Source organism: Salvelinus alpinus, chromosome 20 (genome assembly GCF_045679555.1).
Source record: "Salvelinus alpinus chromosome 20, SLU_Salpinus.1, whole genome shotgun sequence".
Taxonomy (NCBI): Eukaryota; Metazoa; Chordata; class Actinopteri; order Salmoniformes; family Salmonidae; genus Salvelinus; species Salvelinus alpinus.
The window spans coordinates 43,276,480-43,300,717 of record NC_092105.1 but is presented as its reverse complement, the minus strand read 5'-3'; the positions used below and the strand labels follow the sequence as shown (position 1 = coordinate 43,300,717).

The window sequence follows — 24,238 nt, the reverse complement described above, 5'->3', positions numbered from 1 at the left end:
TTAATTGTCGAATGTTTTATTAACTGTTTTATAGTGTTGACTTGAAAGTGAGAATGCAACACGGCATATGGGGACGTCATCATGACATAAGCTAACGTGCAGGGCAAATATCATGCAGTGTCATCACATGGGTCACTGCTGAGCAAAGAATCTATTCGAATCCTTACGTTGCCGACATGGTATCGCAACATGATCTGATCAACTGTGAGACTTGACTTTGAAGACTTGAATGAGTTCCAGATACAAGTGAATAGGTTATAATGCATTAGTAAATGTTGCCGGTAGACTGCATTCACTTTGGGGCCCACCATGCTTCTTTTTGTTAGATCATTTCATATGTAATGTGACTAACAGTTGTGCTCTGAGCTCAAGCTAAATCCTTCATCTTCGTCCTTAATGGCTGTGAGGCTTTTGTTTCGGGGCAGAGCATGTCAATCTCATAGCCGAACTGTTCTGAATGTGTCATACTATTACTGGTCTCTGTGAGGTAATAACCCAATGGCTCCCTATTGTCTACAGTACACTATTTTTGCCCAGGGCCCCAACCAAAATCACTCTGCAGAGCCCCTCAGTGACCCTGAACTGGCACCTGTCTCACAACACCGAAAGAGCAAGAGGGCTTGACGACACGCCACATATTAAGCAGCTGTTTTGACGTTATTAATCCCATGTGATGTTGGGTGGCATTGTGTAGAGGTGGGAAATGAATTGTATTAAAATAAAGGCTAAACTCAAATGTGTTGTTTTTTACACATTACAGCCACTGCTGTTAAACCGCAGTGGCTTTTTTTTCCATTTTCACAATGGAACATTTAGTCATGAATTCTCAAATCCTTTCGCTTTTTCTACCCTTTTCTCCTCTCACATTCATTCTCAGGGGGCTCCAGCTGCGTCTCCGGCTGCAGCTTCATATGGCTTGCAGTCTGCAGTCTGAGGGCCCCGTGTTTATACCAGAATCAGACATCAAACCTCTCAAAACAGCCACGATTAAATCACTTCTACTTGTCCCTCCTTGGTGGTCCCAACTCCTCTACTGAGACAGTGCTGATTATAACACATCCCACAGATGGGATACACAATGACCAGGGCATATTTCCGACTGACCGTATGTTTGTATGTACAGTATGTGGGTGTTATGCTTATTTAGCTATTCTAATGTATTAGATTAGATGAGATTCACAGGGATGAGTGTTGGCCAGCTAGAGCGAGAGAGCGCACGTACTGTGATCCAGTGAACTTTGAGTAGTCAAATATTGTGGTTGTAGCCTACAGGGAGCGTTTTTGTTACTTATTTTGCTTTGTCGCTTATTTGACTGTTGATTATATGGTGGAGGCTGAAAAGGTGTCTGAGAATACCACTTCTGTGAACACTTCTGCAAAAAATAAACATGGGAGGTATTTCCCCCAAAACGTCAGGAAAGGGAAGTTGAAGTTATTTTCTAATATTTCCTTAACTACTTCTACAGCTAAGTTACGGCTTGCCAAAGCTAAGCAAGGGCGTCTAAGAATAACAAGCTCAAAACTGCTAAAGTAATGACTGTGAATCAATGGATGACACTTTTTTTTTTAAATCTATCGTTATTATGGTCGATACGGATTTGGCAAGAAACGAGATGGTTGATGGTGTATACAGAGACAGGAATCACTTCAAATAGGGAATAGGGTGCCATTTGGGACGCATCCTATAAAAATGAAGTGCATTATCAAAACAGTTTACAAAAAGTCATTATATCCTGTACAGAAATATGGGGGATGTGCAGCTTGTGACAACGCGGATCTCCAAGACCAGCCTGACACAAGGCCGAGGTTCCCCAAGTCAGGATCCTCCAGCCTTCACTCTCCCACCCCGCAATGCCCGGGTCAGTCCGGGAGGGACAGCGCGGCTGGATGGGAAGGTATGGATCTCTCTCTCTCCACTTCCCCCTCTCAAAATCCCTTTCTTTCCTCCTGACGCTGTACTGGTTATATCTGTTTCTTTTCTCAACCCGCCCCAGCATGTGTGAGTTCTGCATGTTGCATACTTTTCATTGTGTTAGGAGTGGAGGTGCTGAAGCGAACTTGTTGCTCTTGGGTCAAGGCCTGATGTTGAGCCCCACCTCCTGTTAGCAGACAGAGGCTGTGCCAAGACTCCTTACTGTGCTGTTCACTGAGCACTCCTTGGCATCCCTCTCTGGGCATCACCTGGGTTTAGGTGTTGATTTGGGTTTGGGCATCAGTCTCCGGTTATCAGCTGACTCAATGTGGCCATGGAAGAGCAAGCAGGCTTTGTACAAAAAAATTAGAGTCTGAGAATGCTTTTCCGAACATGTAACTGAGGTTGACAGACGGTACTGTCAGGTCATTACATTTACGTGATATTTTAGTCATTTAGACACTCTTGATTTATCCCAATGGTCCTTTTGGAGAAGACTGCTTGAATTTCCCATTTCCACATTTTCCATCTGATTCTTGCATGGTTCATAGTTATCCTATGAAAGGAAGAAATCTCTGCCCCAAAGTGTTTATAAAGTTTCCAAACCGATAAGTCGTAGGCTATACTTTTAAAAGGGTACTTTAAAAAATTGGGTGGAAGTTCCGTAGGTAGATTAAAGATCTATAATGGGTGAAATGCTAGCCAAGAAGAGAGAGATAATGTATGCCATTCAGCAGGCCTAAAGTTACTTAGTCGTGAGTGCCTACATGTTTGTATGGTTGGCCCCAGTGAGAATCGAACCCATACTCTACCTGCTGAGCCACACAGGACCACACAATGCATTTATAAAGAATACTTTATTATTTTCATGTCTATACCTCGAGAGTGTGGGTTTGTTGTCTATGTATTTGTTATCCCCATAAATGCATGATTTACACCGTCCACTGCACATCGCACTCAAGCTACACCAACTCTCCAGTGGCCTTGCTCCATGTTTGGAAACGCTCAATGTCCCCTTGTTATGTTTTGACACCCCTCCCAGAGGGTCGCCTCTTCTCTTCAGATGCCCCAGTCTCAGTTTTTGTCATGTCTCCCCACTGCTTTCCATGTTAAAGGGATAGTTCACCCAAATTACAAAATAACATGTTGGTTTCCTTACCATGTAATCAGGCTTTGGTTTTGTTTATCTGGCCACTGTCTCCAGATGCTAACGTTTTATAACATTTTGCATTTTGTGTGGACTATTGCTTTTACGACATGAAGGCAGTGTTATGGCAATGCATTGAGTGGGATCTCTCTTTTAGATTGAAAAGGATATGTGATTAACAAGACTGTATTGTTACAGAAAGCAGGCTCCTGTCAGTTTGTGTTCACCTCCACTCTACCCATCCAGCTGGTTTTCATTTGGCTTCTCTGTCTCTGATTTTGAGTCTGATGTGAAGCATTGAAGTAGTTTCTAGGACCCATGTTATGAATTTGAATTGCATCCGGTGAATGAAATGAAACAGTAAAGTCTTAAAGGAGAGATGTGATAATTCAGATGGAACTGTTATCAGGCATGTGCAGAGTAATATTGTCCATAACTATAATGCATATTGACCAATCAGCATCCAAGATCCAAACTAGGGCTGTCCCTAATAAAAAAGATATAATCGTAGTCGATCGAGAGTCGTCTGTTCTTTCGACCAATCGTTTGGTCAAAATGTTTAAACATGCAGTTTTACATATATAGACACACCCTTTGATTGAATAAAATCAACTTTATGTAAGCTACTGATCTTGTCTGATGCTTTAAGCACTGAAATAAAAAATGAAGACACACAAATTACTAAAGAGTGAGCCAGAGATCAATATAGTCTAACAAGAAGAAAAAAAACCTGTTCTGACTGTTTTTTTTTCGCTGCCCTCTGCTGCTGGCCTATGCAGATTATGCTATTAAGCTCCTGAAGTTGCCTGTAATAGGCTACACCAGCGGTCTGCAACCTTTTCCATTTGGAGTACCAAGTTCTCGTACCATTGCTACTGATCTGCGGGCCAGTTATGATTTTCATAAGCACATTTTCATGGAACAGTTTAATATAATTTCTAATAAAGTCTTCATATTTCAGAATCAATGTCAAATGATTAATCAAAATTATATCTAAATGTAAAATGAACTTCTAATAAAAACATAGCAGCCCGCAGGTAAGAAAATATCCGGATAAAAATAAATATCCCTTAAAATCACATTGGCTAGACATGGCCTGTCTGCAAAGAACTTGAAACATTGTATCAATTATTAACTTGCTAGCATAGCAACATTGTATAAAATATTCTGGGCCCTCAGTTTCCTGCGCCAGTGACCTCCTGACAGATCGACACAGCTGTAGGCTATAAGTAGTAATCAGGCTGTGTTGAGGAACTATTCTCATCCTCAATTGATGTAAAAACTTTTGTTTACTTGCTGTATGAGGTGAAGAAAAAATGACTTTGAGAAGCTAAAACAATCAGAAATAGTATTAGATCCCCAATGGGCACATTTATCAAATTTTATTTGTCACATGCACCGAATACAACAGGTGTGGACCTAACAGTGAAATGCTTACTTACAAGCCCTTAATCAACTGCAGTTTTAAGAAAATATCTTTAAAAAAGTAAGAGATGAAAGTAACAAATAATTAAAGAGCAGCAGTAAAATAACAATAGCGAGGCTTTATACAGGGGGTACCGGTGTCGAGGTAATATGTACATGTAGGTTGAGTTAAAGTGACTATGCATAGATAATAACAGAGTAGCAGCAGTGTAGAAGATGGGGGGACAATGCAAATAGTCTGGGTAGCCATTTGAAGGAATTGTTCAGGAGTCTTATGGCTTGGGGGTAGAAGCTGTTTAGAAGCCTCTTGGACCTAGACTTGGCGCTCCGGTACCGCTTGCAATGCGGGAGGCAGAGAGAACAGTATGACTAGGGTGGCTGGAGTCTTTGACAATTTTTAGTGACTTCCTTGGACACCGCCTGGTATAGAGGTTCTGGATGGCAGAAAGCTTGGCCTCAGTGATGTACTGGGCCATGATAGTTGGTGATGTGGACGCCAAGGCACTTGAAGTTCTCAACCTGCTCCACTGCAGCCCCATCAATGAGAATGGGGGCGTGCTCGGTCCTCCTTTTCCTGTAGTCCACAATCAGCTCCTTTGTCTTGATCACGTTGAGGTCTCTGACCACCTCCCTATAGGCTGTCTCATCGTTGTCGGTGATCAGGCCTACCGCTGTTGCGTCAACGGCAAACTTAATGATGGTGTTGGAGTTGTGCCTGGCCGTGCGGTCATGAGTGAACAGGGAGTACAGGAGGGGACTGAGCACGCACCCCTGAGGGGCCCACGTGTTGAGGATCAGCGTGGCAGATGTGTTGTTACCTACCCTTACCACCTGGGGCAGCCCGTCAGGAAGTCCAGGATCCAGTTGCAGAGGGAGGTGTTTAGTCCCAGGGTCCTTAGTTTAGTGATTAGAGCTTTGGGGGCACTATGGTGTTGAACGCTGAGCTGTAGTCAATGAACAGCATTCTCACAGGTGTTCCTTTTGTCCAGGTGTGAAAGGGCAGTGTGGAGTGCAATAGAGATTGCATGATCTGTTGGGGCGGTATGCAAATTGGAGTGGGTCTAGGGTTTCTGGGATGATGGTGTTGATGACCAGCCTTTTCAAAGCACTTCATGGCTGCAGACGTGAGTGCTACAGATCGGTAGTCATTTAGGCAGGTTACCTTAGTGTAACGCGCAGGCCTGGTAGCCTAGGCCTATTTCTATGGGTAATCAAGTTTGTGTCCTTACTCATGAGCGCTCCAAACAAGACAATGAATAACTTGACACCTCGTAAATGAAATGAAATAAACCAAAACGTTTTTCTCACAACTGTAGCCTAGGTTGTGCGCTCTGCATGAAGCTGTTTGAGAGAATTCCAAGAGTGTGCAAAGCTGTCTTCAAGGCAAAGGGTGGCTACTTTAAAGAATCTCAAATATAAAATATATTCAGATTTGTTTAACACTTTTTTTTCGTCACTACATTACTTCCATATGTGTTATTTTATAGTTTTGATCTCTTCACTATTATTCTACAATGTAGAAAATATTAAAAATAAAGAAAATTAGTAGGTGTGTCCAAACCTTTGGCTGGCACTGTACATAATATGTATCTCATACTCTCAGGCTACTGTATATTTGCCACTACTCGACAAAAAAAATCTTGGTCGACCAACATCCTATCGACCAAACAATCGACCTGTCGACTAAATGGGGTCAGCCCTAATCCAAACTATGTTTTAATTATTTATTTTTTTAAGGTTGTTCTGAAACCAGCTAGTGCTCTTAGCTAAGATGCAATGGGACTGTAAAAATCTCCCCTATCGTCAACTTTGTCCGGGTTCTCAAATTGACCATCTTTGTGTATGTGTAGCCGTCAATGAGCTTCCACATTCCGTAGATTTTGCCTCTCGAATGTCTCATGGTGCTCTGATTACTCTCACTGCCCGCAAACCCTTGTGGTCTGCTTCTAAAACACAGCGGGTAAGGCAGAGGAAATTGAAATGATAAATGCTGCTGCAGAACCTGCCACTGCTGTCTGGAGCCAGGGCTGGAGCCAGGGAAGCTGCAGGAGTATGAAGCTGAAAGCCTGGGACTGCTGAGTGAGTTGGAGAGGAGAACTGGACTGGCTTTATGTCCAGCCACTGTACCTCAGACGCTCTGTCAGAATCCATTTAGCTGTGGTCACAGATGCTTAACACCACAGAGCACCACACGTCCACCGAGTCCAGGTTAACAGTGGCCAAAATAGCTGCTTGCCTTGAGTTAGCCTTGCTTCTACAACAACACTAGGACCAGGCTGAAGGCCATAGCAGTGATGTCATGGTTTGAGTATTTGCTGAAAAAAAACATTGTTAAACCCACTGCAGGTTCTTGATTGTTAGATAAATATACTACCTTGTTTAGCTGTTATATACAGACTTGTTACATACATAGTTGATAACATGTGTGGACCACCACTGCTACCTGTAGTGCTCCACATGTCTAAATCACTCACACAGGAAACTTACCGCTCCTCTCTGCGTCACCCTAATCTCCGGGTTTATTTTCATTTGTCTAGAAATGTATTTAAGATCTTAACAGATTCCAGTTGTATTGGATGAAATGTGAATAGGGGGAAAATCATAAGGATTCTATTTATGGTTGCAAAATTCTGGTTACTTCCCCCCCAAATTCCCAGGTTTTCCAGAAATCCTGGTTGGAGGATTCCAGATTTCCTGCTTAGTTCTTTATCGCTTAGTTCTATATCGCTCCGATATTGGACGGTTATGATTAAATTTTTTGACTGTCTGTTTTGCCATTTATTCATGTTTTATTCAATGCGTTTCTATGGGCTATAGCAGTAAAGCAAATGGCTCAATTATACATTTATGACCATCTTAAAACAATTCCATAGTAGTATATATTGCGATTTAAGGGCTTAGGCCTACAGTGGTTAAGTCTGGAGCCGTTTCCTGAGAGCATAGAACCAACTGTTGCATTAGAAGGGGCTCCAGTTTGGGGGAACTATTCTTGTAGAACCCCATTATAGCACTCTGGTCTGAGATACTGTAGGTTCATACATAGAGATCCTAATATGTAATTCTATGGGTTCATTTTGGGTATAGTCACCCATTGTGATATTGAAACTACTTTAAGTACAGCTAACTTGAATATCGTTAATAAAGCTTTACTGTAAAACAGATAATGGAAATAATTTCCCCAGGCGGACTGCTCGTCTGGGTCACTTCTGTTCTGGCACATTAACAGTATGGATAAAACATGGTTATTTAAAGTTCCTAAACACAGACACCTGTGTCTGTTCCTCACTTGCATTCCTGTGCTGCACATTGGCCCAACAATAACAATACCTTCTAATTCTCTAGCTCTTTCCGTAACCTTTTACTGTTTTGGCGTTTTAACCTTCATACAGTAATATTTGTCTGATTCTAACACAATTTTGCATTTCCATTACCGCTAAATGTGAGACATTACTGTTGATATCAAACTAACAATAAATCCAACAATCAACTAATGTATTTTGAAGGATGTGTATTTTTGTTTTGAAGACAGTCTAGTCTCTCCTCCTTACACATCAGTTTGTAATCCTTTGTGAGTGATTGGTTGGTTGTGATGAGGGTGACATGCTTGTTAGGAGAGGAAGAGAGCCAGCAGTGCAGTGTCTGATTTAGTGCAGCCTGACTGTCCAGTGCTGAGCTGACCTGGGTTCAAATACTATTTGAAATCATTTCAAACGCTTGATCTGTGCTTGATTGAGATTGCATGGCTTAATGGACCAATAAAATAGTCCCAAAACTGTAAACTCCGCCCATCTGCAACTCCAGGCAGGCTAGAGCAAATGCTCAAAGTATCTGAAAGAATTCAAATAGTATTTGAATCCCGGTCAGGTGCTGAGACAGTAGATCTATGGAATGCGTCTTCATAGGGATTAAAATATCTTAGTCTTGTGACTTGCTTCCTGAGGAATAGTTTTTTTCAGAGCTGCTGGAACAGAACCCAGTCAGCTCCAGTTCTGCTTGGATGAGCTGAAACAATGCAGAATGTATCTCCAACTGTTACATTTTGGGGAGTTTTACAGTAGTACCTGAAAATGTGACGGTGCGAAAACATGTTTGTGTGCTGTGAGAGAATCTTGGCGAAGGAATTTTTTTTAATATTTTTTTTTTAAGGTTTGTGTGGGTACTGTATGTTCAACACCAACCCTAAGACGATAGGTTCTTTAGTATCGATGTGATGAAACACCTCCGACATCTGCCAGCCAAATGCTACAGGCACACACACACTTGAGGCGGCCTCCCACCACCTACGATTTACAGGCCTTCAAAACAAGGGTATCAAGTGCACAGATGTTTCCCGGCTCCCAGGAGGAGGTAATGTGTCAAGGAGTTTGTTACTTTGTTCTGTTGCTGTCCCAGGCAGCATCCATCACTACTGAAGGCAAGATTCATCACCTCTCCTTACGGCTGTGTCCCAAATGGCACCCCATTCCCTATATAGTGCACTACTGTTGACCAGGGCGTATAGGCAGTATAGTGTCGGGTGCCGTTCTTATGCTCGTCCAGATTGGAGACTTTTCAAATGTTCTGTGTCGCGTAGGGGAAACTTGATTTCTCTTGTCAGATTTGTGCATGTTCTACTCTAGTCGGTGTTTCAGCCCGATGCAGATGCCCATATAGTATCTGAACTGCTTCTGGAAGGAGTTAGGGTTGCAACGATTATTTGTCTCCGGTCTTGGCCCAGGGGAGCGACTGGCTCTGCTAGGTTTCATTGCAGAGGGATGTTTGTGCTGTCTCCTCTCTGTTGATGTTCAATGGACAAGAAAAACCAGAAGCTCTACCAGATCAGAGTTGGAGAACATTGATGTGTAAATCAGTGTCCTGTCTGGCTCAGTTGGTAGAGCATGGTGCTTGCAACGCCAGGGTTGTGGGTTTGATTCCTGCGGGGGGACCATTACGAAAATGTATGCACTCAATACTGTAAGTTACTCTGGTAAAGAGCGTCTTCTAAATGACTTAAATGTATGTCAAAGGCTGGTGCTTCAGGATTATTGTTGTGGCATAATTGCATCCTCTCCTGAAAATTATACAGGAAATACATTCGTAATGTTTTTCCTTTGACAGAATAGCAAGTGAACCAGCCTAGTGTCACCATTTGAGGTTATCTGGTCCTGCTGCCTGTCATTTACAGTACATGGCCTTTCCCTTCCCGGCAGGCGTGGTTTTTGTCATGCTCCAGAGCCATGTTTTCAATAAGAGGGGATGCTCCTGTGAAGACGAGGAATGTCCACCAGCATGGAGGCAGGCGTCTGACATGCCTCTCTCTCTCTCTCCCCCAGCCTCCTAGTCATTTATTGGCCTGCCAAGGGAAGAAGAATGCAATATTACATAATTACGAGCCAGTAGGAAAATATAGGGGGAACAGCATGCGAGGGAGGCTCCATGTTAACTCTGTGAAAGGTATGCTGCCAGAAACCTGATGGTGGTTGAAAGTGCTCGCCTATTGAAAGCAGATGTGGACCAGTGCTAGGCTATTCCTACACGGCTCCACCCTTTTTCACCGCTCAGCTCACTTCTCTAACCAGTGTTGGAGAAGAGGCCATCTTTCTTCTTCTGCTGGTTACATTCAAATGTTACATTGGTTAATGGTGTCCATTGGCTACATTTTGAAGGCCTTCTTCCTCGTCTCATCTATCCACTGGCCATTGTTAGGAACGGTAGTTAAACACTGGTGATTGTCTCTTGCATGTGTAATTCATAGCAGCTATTTGGCAGTGTGGCTTGACAGTGTCAGTGAAGCCAGGAAAAATAAAAGGTTGATGTGATGGAGACATCAGGTTGTTTCAATGTTGATACAATCAGTTAAATACTTCAGTATTTTCCTTCCAATGGAATGTTAGCTCAGGACTAAACATTAACTCCGTGTCCTTAAGTGATGTGGGATTCCTCACCATCATGTAGACAGTGGCTATTCACAGCACTGGGAGAGTCAACTTATTGATCACTCAACATCATCAAATGACCAGACAATGCTCGGTTGTGGTGTTATCAGTTTTTCTGTCTGGGAATAGTGTGCCAATTTGGGACGCAAACATACTGTATTCTGACCCCATCCAGTGGTAGAAATCACAACTTTGTGTGATGTATGCTACAATGCAGGTGGGAATACATGAATAGGTTCTGATGAATGTCTGTTGAGCAATAGCCAGTAGACAATTCTTCTCCTAGAGTCTCCGTCAGAGGCCAACGCCAGCAGTAATCCACTACAGGTGTCTTCCAGAATACGAAGTTGAAAAGTCATTCCGAGTACAAGGCATTTAGAGAACTACTGGGACAAATTAACCATAGGCCAATTTCTTGGGGAATGAAAAAGACCAGGGGTTCGTCCCAAATAGCACCCTATTCTCCATATACGGCACTACTTTTTGACCAAAGCCCTGGTCTGAAGTAGTGCACTAAATAGTGTATAGGGTGCAATTTGGGACGTTTTTGATTTGGAGCAGCGACTGGTCTGAAGACACGAGGGATCAAAATGTCCTTTCTGGTTTCTTCACATGGAAACGGTGGTAGTGGAAATCGCTGCTTACATGATTAAACGAACAAACTTTGCAGCTTCCCTTTAATCAGTTTCTCTCTTCATTACGAGGGGATTTCACTGTCAAGGCTGCTTTTATCCCGTAAGTATTAGCCTTGTTATAGCAAGTAGTACCCTTGTTGTGGTGATACATTGGGTACCAGTAGCATGACTCAACAAGAACTAGAGAGAATATTCCTTGCTTTGTTCCCTTTTTACTTGTCTTCTTCTTGCACTCTTGGGTATTTTGGTAGTCTTTAGAAGCTAGGTTTGTATGTTCTGGGTGGATCAGCAGTCAGGGCCCCTCTGCTACCAGTGCATTGGACCGTAGTCTTGTCACAACCTTTTGTTTTCAACCCGTTTTCTCTTGGTACTTGTGTCTGTTTTCTGGCATGTAGAAACTTGACTTGGTGTGTAAACAACCCAGTGTTTTTCCTATACTCAGCATGTCAACTTGCTCATTCAGGATGTTTGAGGCCCAGAGATGACCACAAGAAGCTTTAGGAATGAGAAGTCCGAAGTCTGCTCGAAATGTCTGTGGCACTGAGCCTCAAGCAGCTGAGTTTTCAAGGAAATGCCAGTGTCCGTTTGATTTAATAACGGCTTTTAATACTGCTGTTTTTGGGCAAGCCTTCGGAGAACTGGGTACAACAGAGGTAATATTTGATTGAAACTGAGAGAGGCCAGTTTGACAGGCTGGAATGTGAGTGGTCGATTAAAGAGCGAGGCTGGACCTGTGCTTTTTTTTAGCTCGCCTCAGAGTTTTGGGTGGCATACGGAGTCATTCTATTCTCTACGAGCAGTCGAGCCTTATTCATTTGTATGTTCAATCTGAAATCCGTTGCAGTGGTTAACAATTTCCATTTCTCGTTAGCTTTTCTGTTCATTCAAAACAAGTTGTCTTTGCGAGGGGCTTGTAATTGCAGAGTTTGGGTTTACCGTGGTTCTCCTCCGAGATACAATGTTTAAAGTCCCCAGGGTTCAAGACGAGGATTGTTGGCATGCCACCAGTGGAAACAGAGTGTGCCCATCCCCTGTCCTTATTAGCTGTGGCCTCTGCCTGCAGATTTGTGATGCTTCAAAGATTTCTGAGAAAACAAGCTGTAGTGAGATTAGGGAAGTCAACTAGAACTGAGATGAATCAGAGAAAGGTGGTTTAATAGATCTTCTGTACCTGTTTAATTTTTGCTAGTTAACTTCCTGTGCTGTTTCAGCACCAGTGTTGTACGCCACTCTTGACAAGTGGCGTGATGAGTGATGGCTACTGACCTGGGCCATGTCAGAAAAAGAGCATTGAGAGAATTGAAATGTCGGAAAGGACTAGGAACTTGAGTTATGCACTAAGAAAAAGGAATGAAGTTGAGGAAATTAGGTTTAGTTGGAAACCAGAACACAGAGATAATAAAACAATGTGTTTTTTTGTATTCCAGGAAGTAGGAACCGTTAAGGGTAATCAGTAGCTTTCCATTTCGCTTGCTAGTTACTGATATCAATGTTTATCATTTTGTGTTTTTGTAAATATCATAGTTTGCCGTGTCCATTTTGTTTCTACATCTAATTATTGATTTGTATCCGCTTTAATTAGGCTATGGGCCACAGATTGTCAGTTTCACACACCCAGTGAGTTCCTGTGCTCCGACTCCAATTGTATTGAGAAGATTATGTTAATGGAAAAGGGTGGAAGTGAACACACTATGCTTTTGTGCACACATAGAGATTGTCATGGAGCTGGTGTCAGTCCATGCCCTAATATTTTGACCTGCTCATTAAAAACCAGTCATTGCTTATGGAAACTGTTTATTGATTATGATAGAGTTATGTTCATGGGAATGTGATACATGCACTGTGGACAAAACATTAGGAACACCTTCCTAATATTGAGTTGCAGCCCTCCCTTTTGCCCTCAGAACAGCCTCAATTTGTCGTGGCATGGACTCTACAAGGTGTCAAATGTTCCACAGGGATGCTGGCCCATGTTGACTCCAGTGCTTCCCACTGTTGTCAAGTTGGCTGGATGTCCATTGGGTGGTGGGACATTATTGATGCACACGGGAGACTGTTGAGCGTGAAAAACTGGGCAGCTTTGCAGTTCTTGACACACTCAAATCGGTCTGCCTGGCACCTACTATCATACCCTCTTCAAAGGCACTTGAATCTTTTGTCTTGCTCATTCACCCTCTGAATGGCACACATACACAATCCATGTCTCAATTGTCTCAAACCTTCTAAATCCTTCTTTAACCAGTCTCCTCCCCTTCATCTACACTGAGTGGATTTAACAAGAGACATCAAAAAGGGATCATAGCTTTCACCTGGATTCACCTGGTCAGTCTATCACGGAAAGCGCGTATTGTACATACTGTCCTCACTGTAAATCCTCACTGTAAATAAACGCCTCTTCCTGGACATTGCAGCGCTACCAACTTCCTCACTGAGGAATCCACCGTGCCACTTCACAGGGATATTAGTGCTGATGTTAACCGTATCAACTGTTTTGTTTCAACCAGGACCATTAACCACTGATGCTCTGTGTTAAAATCCACTGAGGTACATCCATCTATCCCCAGGTGAGAGGATACCCTGAGCCCCAGGTCACGTGGTCCAGGAATGGGAAAGCGGTGATAGCTGGAGAGCGGTTCGTCATGGAACAGAGTAGCCGTGGAACCTTCAGCCTGGTGGTACACGGTGTCCAGGAGGAGGATGCAGGGCGTTACACATGTGAGGCTGTCAACGATGCTGGGAGCCGCCAGGTCACAGTGGAGATCACTATAGAAGGTACAGCCGCAGCTGTCCAATAAAACTGTGTCCCAAATGGCACTCATTCCCTATATAGTGCATTACTTTTGACCAGAGCCTGCCATAGACCTCTGTCCAAACGTTGTGTGCTATATAGGGAACAGGGTGCTATTTGGAAGGCAACCTAACACTCTCCATCAGCCAATCAGAAATAATAGAATGGTCTGTTGACAATTGGGCTCCCGAGTGGCACAGCGGTCTAAGGCACTGCATCTCGGTGCTAGAGGCGTCACTACAGACCCTGGTTCGATTCCAAGCTGTATCATAACCGACCGTGATTGGGAGTCCCATAGGGCGGCGCACAATTGGCCCAGCGTCATTAGGGTTTGGCCTGGGTAGGACGTCATTGTAAATAAGAACTTGTTCTTGATTGACTTGCCTATTTAAATAAAGGTTAAATACAAATAAATAATAATTGGGCGGGGTCCACAGCCTTTGTTTCTCCTTTGAAATGTAGCATAGACAGTAGACTGGGAAATGTGCACGGCCTCAATACCTCATGTGAAATTAAACCAAGACTGTGCCAAGTATTTTTAATGGCACCGCATTTATTTTACTTCATAAAATATAAGACGTCCTGTCATACGTATTGTACATAGGCTTTTGTGCTGTTCCCAAGTTATGTTTTTAACTCTATGTAATAGTAAGAATAAGGTTGAATACTAATTCTAATTCCCTGTTCAGAAGGAACTCATTAGAGTAACCGATGGCAAAGCCAGCAGAGGATTTGTCCCAAATGTCCCCCTATTCCCTATACTGTATAGTGCACTACTTTTGACCAGAGCCCTATAAGCCCTGGTCAAAAGTAGTGCACTAAATAAGGAATCTGGTGCCATTTGGGATGCTGCCATTATAATATCCACATGGAAGGCTTCAGGAACTTTTTCTTCCTGTTAGCATAAGTGTTATTGGCACACTTTGATTTCCAAATTCCTTTGTGTATACCATGCCAGCTGTGCCTTTTGCATTTCCAATGTTTACACTGTGGATACTTACGTTACATTGTGCATGAAAGAGGCGGGCTGGCACCTACTACTTTCCACGGAGAAGTATGTAAACATTCAGACGTCCTCCACGTTCGTTAAGCTTTACAAGATCATAAACAGCTATTTAGGCACCTCTGGCTCACTGAACACTAACAGATACATATGGAGCATGACCTCTGTAACAAGGGGCCATTGCACTGAGATCTGAAGCATTCTTCAACACTGCACAGTGCACATTCATTTACACTCGTGCTGCTGGACTTGAACCAGCAATCTATTCTCTGTCTCCCCAATGGCACCCTATTCCTTATATAGTGCACTACTTAGGGAATAGGATGCCATTTGGGATGCACATGGTGTTTCTTATTCCTTATCTGAGGCGTGTTTTCCATCTCTCATAGGGAACACAGGGAAGAAATCCAGCCTCCCCTCCTCCAGTAGAACAGGGTAAGGTATATGTGCCTGCGTCCCAAATGGCACCAAATTCCCTATATATAGTGCACTACTTTTGACCAGAGCCCTATGCACCCGTGTCAAACGTAATGCACTATATAGTGAATAGGTTGCCATTTGGGGAGTATCCTTTCTTTGCAAATGGTGGCATCATGGGGGTGTTTAAATCAACCTTACTGTCCTGTTTCATCGTTCTGGCCATTTTTTATTTTCAGAATATTGTTCATCAAAATGCTATCTTGGTGTTATAAATATGGCTGCGAATCCAACTTTTTCGGGATCTTTAGTCCGCTGCACTAAAAAGATCCGGAGCTTCCCGAAGCTTTTGCACGTGCGGATCACATTCTGCGCATGTGTAAATTCTCTATACGCAGAGAACCGTCTGCTCAGACGAACGGTAATGGTGCTTGTTTAATAAAGTTAGATCAAAGCGGAATCAATGTATGCAACAGTGGCGGTCTGTGTCATTTAAGATTAGGGAGGACATTTTTTTAATGAGATTGGCATTATTTCTATACAGCATATTGGATGACTGTCATTCATATTCCATTCACCCAGCTCAATGTAACATCGATAGGTTTGGGCTACTACATGATACTCAAATTTTCCCTATACCTATCGAGGTTGCTACAACCTAGCCTACAAATTAAAGTTAAACACACACAAATTAAACGGGTCAAAAGTTATGGAACACCTATTCAAGGGTTTTTCTTTATTTTTACTATTTTCTACATTGGAGAATAATAGTGAAGACAAACTATGAAATAACACATATGGAATCATGTAGTAACCAAAAAAGTGTTAAACAAATGAAAAATAAATGTTATTCTTCAAATAGCCACCCTGCTGCCTTCTGAGAATTCGTAGGCAATCGAATAAACCCCTACTTCCTTCTATTCTGCTAGCAAACGTGCATTCTTTGGAGAATAAAATAGATGACCTACAGTGAGGGAAAAAAGTATTTGATCCCCTGCTGATTTTGTACGTTTGCCCACTGACAAAGAAATGATCAGTCTATAATTTTAATGGTAGGTTTATTTGAACAGTGAGAGACAGAATATCAACAAAAAAATCCAGAAAACGCATGTCAAAAATTTTATGAATTGATTTGCATTTTAATGAGGGAAATAAGTATTTGACCCCTCTGCAAAACATGACTTAGTACTTGGTGGCAAAACCCTTGTTGGCAATCACAGAGGTCAGACGTTTCTTGTAGTTGGCCACCAGGTTTGCACACATCTCAGGAGGGATTTTGTCCCACTCCTCTTTGCAGATCTTCTTCAAGTCATTAAGGTTTTGAGGCTGACGTTTGGCAACTCGAACCTTCAGCTCCCTCCACAGATTTTCTATGGGATTAAGGTCTGGACACTGGCTAGGCCACTCCAGGACCTTAATGTGCTTCTTCTTGAGCCACTCCTTTGTTGCCTTGGCCATGTGTTTTGGGTCATTGTCATGCTGGAATACCCATCCACGACCCATTTTCAATACCCTGGCTGAGGGAAGGAGGTTTTCACCCAAGATTTGACGGTACATGGCCCCGTCCATCGTCCCTTTGATGCGGTGAAGTTGTCCTGTCCCTTTAGCAGAAAAACACCCCCAAAGCATAATGTTTCCACCTCCATGTTTGACGGTGGGGATGGTTTCTTGGGGTCATAGGCAGCATTCCTCCTCCTCCAAACACGGCAAGTTGGGTTGATGCCAAAGAACTCCATTTTGGTCTCATCTGACCACAACACGTTCACCCAGTTGTCCTCTGAATCATTCAGATGTTCATTGGCAAACTTCAGACGGGCATGTATATGTGCTTTCTTGAGCAGGGGGACCTTGCGGGCGCTGCAGGATTTCAGTCCTTCACGGCATAGTGTGTTACCAATTGTTTTCTTGATGACTATGGTCCCAGCTGCCTTGAGATCATTGACAAGATCCTCCTGTGTAGTTCTGGGCTGATTCCTCACCGTTCTCATGATCATTGCAACTTCACGAGGTGAGATCTTGCATGGAGCCCCAGGCTGAGGGAGATTGACAGGTCTTTTGTGTTTCTTCCATTTGCGAATAATCACAGAAACTGTTGTCACCTTCTCACCAAGCTGCTTGGCGATGGTCTTGTAGCCCATTCCAGCCTTGTGTAGGTCTACAATCTTGTCCCTGACATCCTTGGAGAGCTCTTTGGTCTTGGCCATGGTGGAGAGTTTGGAATCTGATTGATTGATTGCTTCTGTGGACAGGTATCTTTTATACAGGTAAGAAACTGAGATTAGGAGCACTCCCTTTAAGAGTGTGCTCCTAATCTCCGTTCGTTACCTGTATGAAAGACACCTGGGAGCCAGAAATCTTTTTGATTGAGAAGGGGTCAAATACTTATTTCCCTCATTAAAATGCAAATCAATTTATAACATTTTTGACATGCATTTTTCTGGATATTTTTGTTGTTATTCTGTCTCTCACTGTTCAAATAAACCTACCATTAAAATTATAGACTGATAATATCTTTGTCAGTGGGCAAACGTACAAAATCAGCAGGGGATCAAATACTTTTTTCCCTCACTGTACGCACAAGATTAAACTATCAATGGGACATTCAAAACTGTAATATCTTATGCTTCACGGAGTCATGGCTGAACAACGACACTATTAAATACAGCTGGCTGGTTATATGCTGTACCGGCAGGATAGAACAGTGGCGTCTGGTAAGACAAGGGGCGGCTGGCTATGTATTATTGTAAATAACAGCTGGTGCACGATATTTAAGGAAGTCTCGAGCTATTGCTCACCTGAGGTAGAGTATCTCATGATAAGCTGTAGACCACACCATCTACCTAGAGATTTGTATCTGTATTTTTCATAGCTTACATACCAACACAGAGGCTGGCATTAAGACAGCACTGAATGAGCTGTATTCCGCCATAAGCAAACAATAAAACGCTCACCTATAGGGAAAAGGGTAAGAGACCTGGCCATGTAGTGCCAGGACAACAACCTCTCCCTCAACGTGATCAAGACAAAGGAGATGATTGTGGACTACAGGAAAAAGATGACCCATTCTCATCGATGGGGCTGCAGTGGAGCAGATTTTGCGCTTCAAGTTCCTTGGTGTCCACATCACCAACAAGCTAACATGGTCCAAGCACACCAAGACAGTCGTGAAGACCTATTCCCCCTCAGGAGACTGAAAAGATTTGGCATGGGTCCTCAGATCCTCAAAAGGTTTTATAGCTGCACCATCGAGAGCATCTTGACTGGTTGCATCACTGCCTGGTATGGCAACTGCTCGGCCTCTGACCGCAAGGCACTACAGAAGGTAGTGCGAACAGCCCAGTACATCACTGGGGCCAAGCTCCCTGCCATCCAGGACCTATATACCATGCGGTGTCAGAGGAAGGCCCTAAAAATTGTCAAAGACTCCAGCCACCCTAGTCATAGACTGTACTCTCTGCTACCATACGGCAAGCGGTACCGGACCGCCAAGTCTAGGTACAAAAGGCTTCTAAACAGCTTCTACCCGCAAGCCATAAGACTCCTGAACACCTAATGAAATGGCTACCCGGACTATTTGCATTGCCCCCCCCCCCCCCCCCTCTTTTACACCACTGCTACTCTCTGTTGTTATCTATGCATAGACATTTTAATAACTCTACCTACATGTACATATTACCTCAACTAACTGTTGCCCCCGCACATTGATCCTGTACCAGTACCCCCCCCCCCCCCCGTATATAGTCTCGCTATTGTTGTTTTACTGCTGTTCTTCAATTACTTGTTACTTTTATTTCTTATTTTTACTGCATTGTTGGTTAGGGGCTCTTAAGTAAGCATTTCACTAAGGTCTACACCTGTTGTATTTGGCGCATGTGACTAATAAAATGTGTAAAAGTGTGAGTCTGCGTGTGTGAATGCATGTATGTTTGTGTCAGTGCGTATGTAGTGTTTGAATGTGAGGGATTTGTGTGGGTGTGTATATATCAAGTCTAGTGTGTGTGCATAGCGTCAAGTGCAAGATAGTCAGTCCAGATAGTTTGGGTACTATTAATTGACTATTTAGCAGTCTGGTTATTTAGCTTCTACCCCCAAGCCATAAGACTGCTGTCTCGGAGCCTGTTGGTCCAAGAGCCGATGCTCCGATATTGTTTTCTGGACTGTAGCAGAGTGAACAATCTATGGCTTGGGTGGTTGGAGTCTTTGTCAATTTTTCGGTCATTCCTTTGTCACTGCCTGATATAGAGGTACTGGATGGCAGGGAGCTCAGCCCCAGTGATGTCACTGGGTTGTCGGCACCACCCTTTGTAGTTATTTGCGGTGAAGGGCGGTGCAATTGCTATACGAAGTAGTGATGCAGCCTGTCAACATGGTGCAGCTTTTTGAGGATCTGAGGGCCCATGACAAATATTTTCTGCCTCCTGATGGGGAGAGGCACTGCCATGCCCTCTTCACAACTGTGCGGGTGTGTGTGGACCATGTTAAGTCGTTAGTGATGTGGATGCCAAGGATGATGGTGTTGGGGTCATGCGAGGCCACACAGTCGTGAGTGAACAGGAAGTACAGAAGGGAACTAAGCACACATCCCTGAGGGGCCCCCGTGTTGAGGGTCAGCGTCCCGGAGTTGTTGTTGCCTACCCTTACTGCCTGGGGCCGACCTGTCAGAAAGTCCAGGATCCAGTTGCAGAGAGAGTTGTTCAGTCCCAGGGTCCCTAGCTTGGAGGGGACTATGGTGTTGAATGCTGAGCTGTAGTCTATGAACAGCATTCTCACAGTTATTTCCCCTCTTGTCCAGGTGGGAGAGGGCAGTATGAAGTGCAATTGTGATTGCGTCATTTGTGGATCTGTTGAGGCTGTATGCAAATTTGCGTGGGTCTAGGTAAAATAGACAAGTAACAAATAATTAAAGAGCAGCACTAAAATAACAGTAGCGAGGCTATATACAGGGGATACTGGTGCAGGGGCACAGGTTCAGGTTAGTCATTACTGCACGGTAATGACTGCTCGGAACTAGAAGCACAAGCATTTTGCTACACTCGCATTAACACCTGCTAACCATGTGTATGTGACCAATAAAATTTGATTTGGTAATTGAGGTAATATGTACATGTATGTAGAGTTAAAGTGATTTTGCATAGATAAGACAGAGTAGCAGCAGTGTGAAAAAGGGTGGTGTGTCTTGGTGTGTTTGGACCGTGATAGTTTGTTGGTGATGTGGACACCAAGGAACTTGACGCTCTCAACCAGCTCCACTGCAGCCCCGTCGATGAGAACGAGCGTGCTCGGTGCTCATTTTCCTGTAGTCCACAATCATCTCCTTCGTCTTGATCACATTGAGGGAGAGGTTGTTGTCCTTGCACCAAACGGCCAGGTCTCTGACCTCCCCCCTATGGTCTGTCTCATCGTTGTTGTTGATCAGGCCTACCACTGTTGTGTCATCGGCAAACGTAATGATGGTGTTGGAGTCGTGCCTGGCCATGTAGTCATGAGTGAACAGGGAGTACAGGAGGGGACTGAGCACGCACCCCTGAGGGGCCCCTGTGTTGCGGATTAGCATGGCGGATGTGTTGTTGGCAGCCCGCCAGGAAGTCCAGGTTTCCAGTTGCAGAGGGAGGTGTTTAGTCCCAGGGTCCTTAGCTTAGTGATGAGCTTTGAGGGCACTATGGTGTTGAACGCTGAGCTGTAGTCAATGAATAGCATTCTCACATAGGTGTTCCTTTTGTCCAGGTGGGAAAGGGCAGTGTGGAGGGCAATAGAGATTGCATCATCTGTGGATCTGTTGGTGTGGTATGCAAATTGGAGTGGGTCTAGGGTTTCTGGGATAATGGTGTTGATGTGAGCTATGACCAGCCTTACAGACGTGAGTGCTACGGGTCGGTAGTCATTTAGGCAGGTTACTTTAGTCTTCTTGGGCACAGGGACTATGGTGGTCTGCTTGAAACGTGTTGGTATTACAGACTCAGACAGGGAGAGGTTGAAAATGTCAGTGAAGCCAGTTGGTCAGCGCATGCTTACATATCTTGGTAATCCATCTGGCCCTGCGGCCTTGTGAATGTTGACCTGTTTAAAGTTCTTACATCGGCTGTGACTTCACTTCAAGTTTATTTTATATAGCCCTTCGTACATCAGCTAATATCTCGAAGTGCTGTACAGAAACCCAGCCTAAAACCCCAAACAGCAAGCAATGCAGGTGTAGAAGCACGGTGGCTAGGAAAAACTCCCTAGAAAGGCCAAAACCTAGGAAGAAACCTAGAGAGGAACCAGGCTATGAGGGGTGGCCAGTCCTCTTCTGGCTGTGCCGGGTGGAGATTATAACAGAACTATGCCAAGATGTTCAAAATATTCATAAGTGACAAGCATGGTCAAATAATAATCATGAATAATTTTCAGTTGGCTTTTCATAGCCGATCATTAAGAGTTGAAAATAGCAGGTCTGGGACAGGTGGCGGTTCCATAACCGGAGGCAGAACAGTTGAAACTGGAATAGCAGCAAGGCCAGGTGGACTGGGGACAGCAAGGAGTCATCATGCCTGGTAGTCCTGACGTATGGTCCTAGGGCTCAGGTCCTCCGAGAGAGAGAAAGAAAGAGAGAATTAGAGAGAGCCAAGATTTTCAAAATGTTCATAAATGACAAGCATGGTCAAATAATAATCAGGAATAAATATCAGTTGGCTTTTCATAGCCGATCATTAAGAGTTGAAAACAGCAGGTCTGGGACAGGTAGGCGTTCCATAACCGCAGGCAGAACAGTTGAAACTGGAATAGCAGCAAGGCCAGGCGGACTGGGGACAGCAAGGAGTCATCATGCCCGGTTTGCCGTGACGTATGGTCCTAGGGCTCAGGTCCTCCGAGAGAGAGAAAGAAAGAGAGAACGAGAGAATTAGAGAGAGCATACTTAAATTCACACAGGACACTGGATAAGATAGGAGAAGTACTCCAGGTATAACCAACTGACCCTAGCCCCCCGACACATAAACTACTGCAGCATAAATACTGGAGGCTGAGACAGGAGGGGTCAGGAGACACTGTGGCCCCATCAGAAGAAACCCCCGGACAGGGCCAAACAGGAAGGATATAACCCCACCCACTTTGCCAAAGCACAGCCCCCACACCACTAGAGGGATATCTTCAACCACCAACTTACAATCCTGAGACAAGGCCGAGTATAGCCCACAAAGATCTCCACCACAGCACAAACCAAGGGGGGGCGCCAACCCAGACAGGAAGATCACGTCAGTAACTCAACCCACTCAAGTGACGCACCCCTCCCAGGGACGGCATGAAAGAGCACCAGTAAGCCAGTGACTCAGCCCCTGTAATAGGGTTAGAGGCAGAGAATCCCAGTGGAGAGAGGGGAACCGGCCAGGCAGAGACAGCAAGGGGGGTTCGTTGCTCCAGAGCCTTTCCGTTCACCTTCACACTCCTGGGCCAGACTACACTCAATCATATGACCTACTGAAGAGATGAGTCTTCAGTAAAGACTTAAAGGTTGAGACCGAGTCTGCGTCTCTCACATGGGTAGGCAGACAATTCCATAAAAATGGAGCTCTATAGGCGAAAGCCCTGCCTCCAGCTGTTTGCTTAGAAATTCTAGGGACAATTAGGAGGCCTGCGTCTTGTGACCGTAGCGTACGTGTAGGTATGTACGGCAGGACCAACTCGGAAAGATAGGTAGGAGCAAGCCCATGTAACGCTTTATAGGTTAACAGTAAAACCTTGAAATCAGCCCTTGCCTTAACAGGAAGCCAGTGTAGGGAAGCTAGCACTGGAGTAATATGATCAAATTTCTTGGTTCTAGTCAGGATTCTAGCAGCCGTATTTAGCACTAACTGAAGTTAGTATTTAGTGCTTTATCCGGGTAGCCGGAAAGTAGAGCATTGCAGTAGTCTAACCTAGAAGTAACAAATGCATGGATTAATTTTTCTGCATCATTTTTGGACAGAAGATTTCTGATTTTTGCAATGTTACGTAGATGGAAAAAAGCTGTCCTTGAAACAGTCTTGATATGTTCGTCAAAAGAGAGATCAGGGTCAAGAGTAACGCCGAGGTCCTTCACAGTTTTATTTGAGACGACTTTACAACCATCAAGATTAATTGTCAGATTTAACAGAAGATCTCTTTGTTTCTTGGGACCTAGAACAAGCATCTCTGTTTTGTCCGAGTTTAAAAGTAGAAAGTTTGCAGCCATCCACTTCCTTATGTCTGAAACACAGGCTTCTAGCGAGGGCAATTTTGGGGCTTCACCATGTTTCATTGAAATGTACAGCTGTGTGTCATCCGCATAGCAGTGAAAGTTAACATTATGTTTTCGAATAACATCCCCAAGAGGTAAAATATATAGTGAAAACAATAGTGGTCCTAAAACGGAACCTTGTGGAACACCGAAATGTACAGTTGATTTGTCAGAGGACAAACCATTCACAGAGACAAACTGATATCTTTCCGACAGGTAAGATCTAAACCAGGCCAGAACTTGTCCGTGTAGACCAATTTGGGTTTCCAGTCTCTCCAAAAGAATGTGGTGATCGATGGTGTCAAAGGCAGCACTAAGGTCTAGTAGCACGAGGACAGATGCAGAGCCTCGGTCTGACGCCATTAAAAAGTCATTTACCACCTTCACAAGTGCAGTCTCAGTGCTATGATGGGGTCTAAAACCAGACTGAAGCATTTCGTATACATTGTTTGTCTTCAGGAAGGCAGTGAGTTGCTGCGCAACAGCTTTTTCTAAAATTTTTGAGAGGAATGGAAGATTCGATATAGGCCGATTAGTTTTTTATATTTTCTGGGTCAAGGTTTGGCTTTTTCAAGAGAGGCTTTATTACTGCCACTTTTAGTGAGTTTGGTACACATCCGGTGGATAGAGAGCCGTTTATTATGTTCAACATAGGAGGGCCAAGCACAGGAAGCAGCTCTTTCAGTAGTTTAGTAGGAATAGGATCCAGTATGCAGCTTGAAGGTTTAGAGGCCATGATTATTTTCATCATTGTGTCGAGATATAG

The 24,238-nt window shown here is 43.9% G+C and overlaps 1 protein-coding gene across 1 annotated transcript in view; it reads left to right on the top strand.

Moving 5' to 3' along the window:
• LOC139546922 (myosin light chain kinase, smooth muscle-like) overlaps positions 1-24,238 on the top strand; it is a 95,223-nt gene that overhangs the window by 15,507 nt on the left and 55,478 nt on the right. The window contains exons 3-5 of the mRNA XM_071355879.1: positions 1,742-1,895; positions 13,599-13,806; positions 15,215-15,260. Coding sequence (XP_071211980.1) covers positions 1,746-1,895; positions 13,599-13,806; positions 15,215-15,260 — 404 coding nt within the window. The 5' untranslated portion in view covers positions 1,742-1,745. The remainder of the gene's footprint in view (positions 1-1,741; positions 1,896-13,598; positions 13,807-15,214; positions 15,261-24,238) is intronic.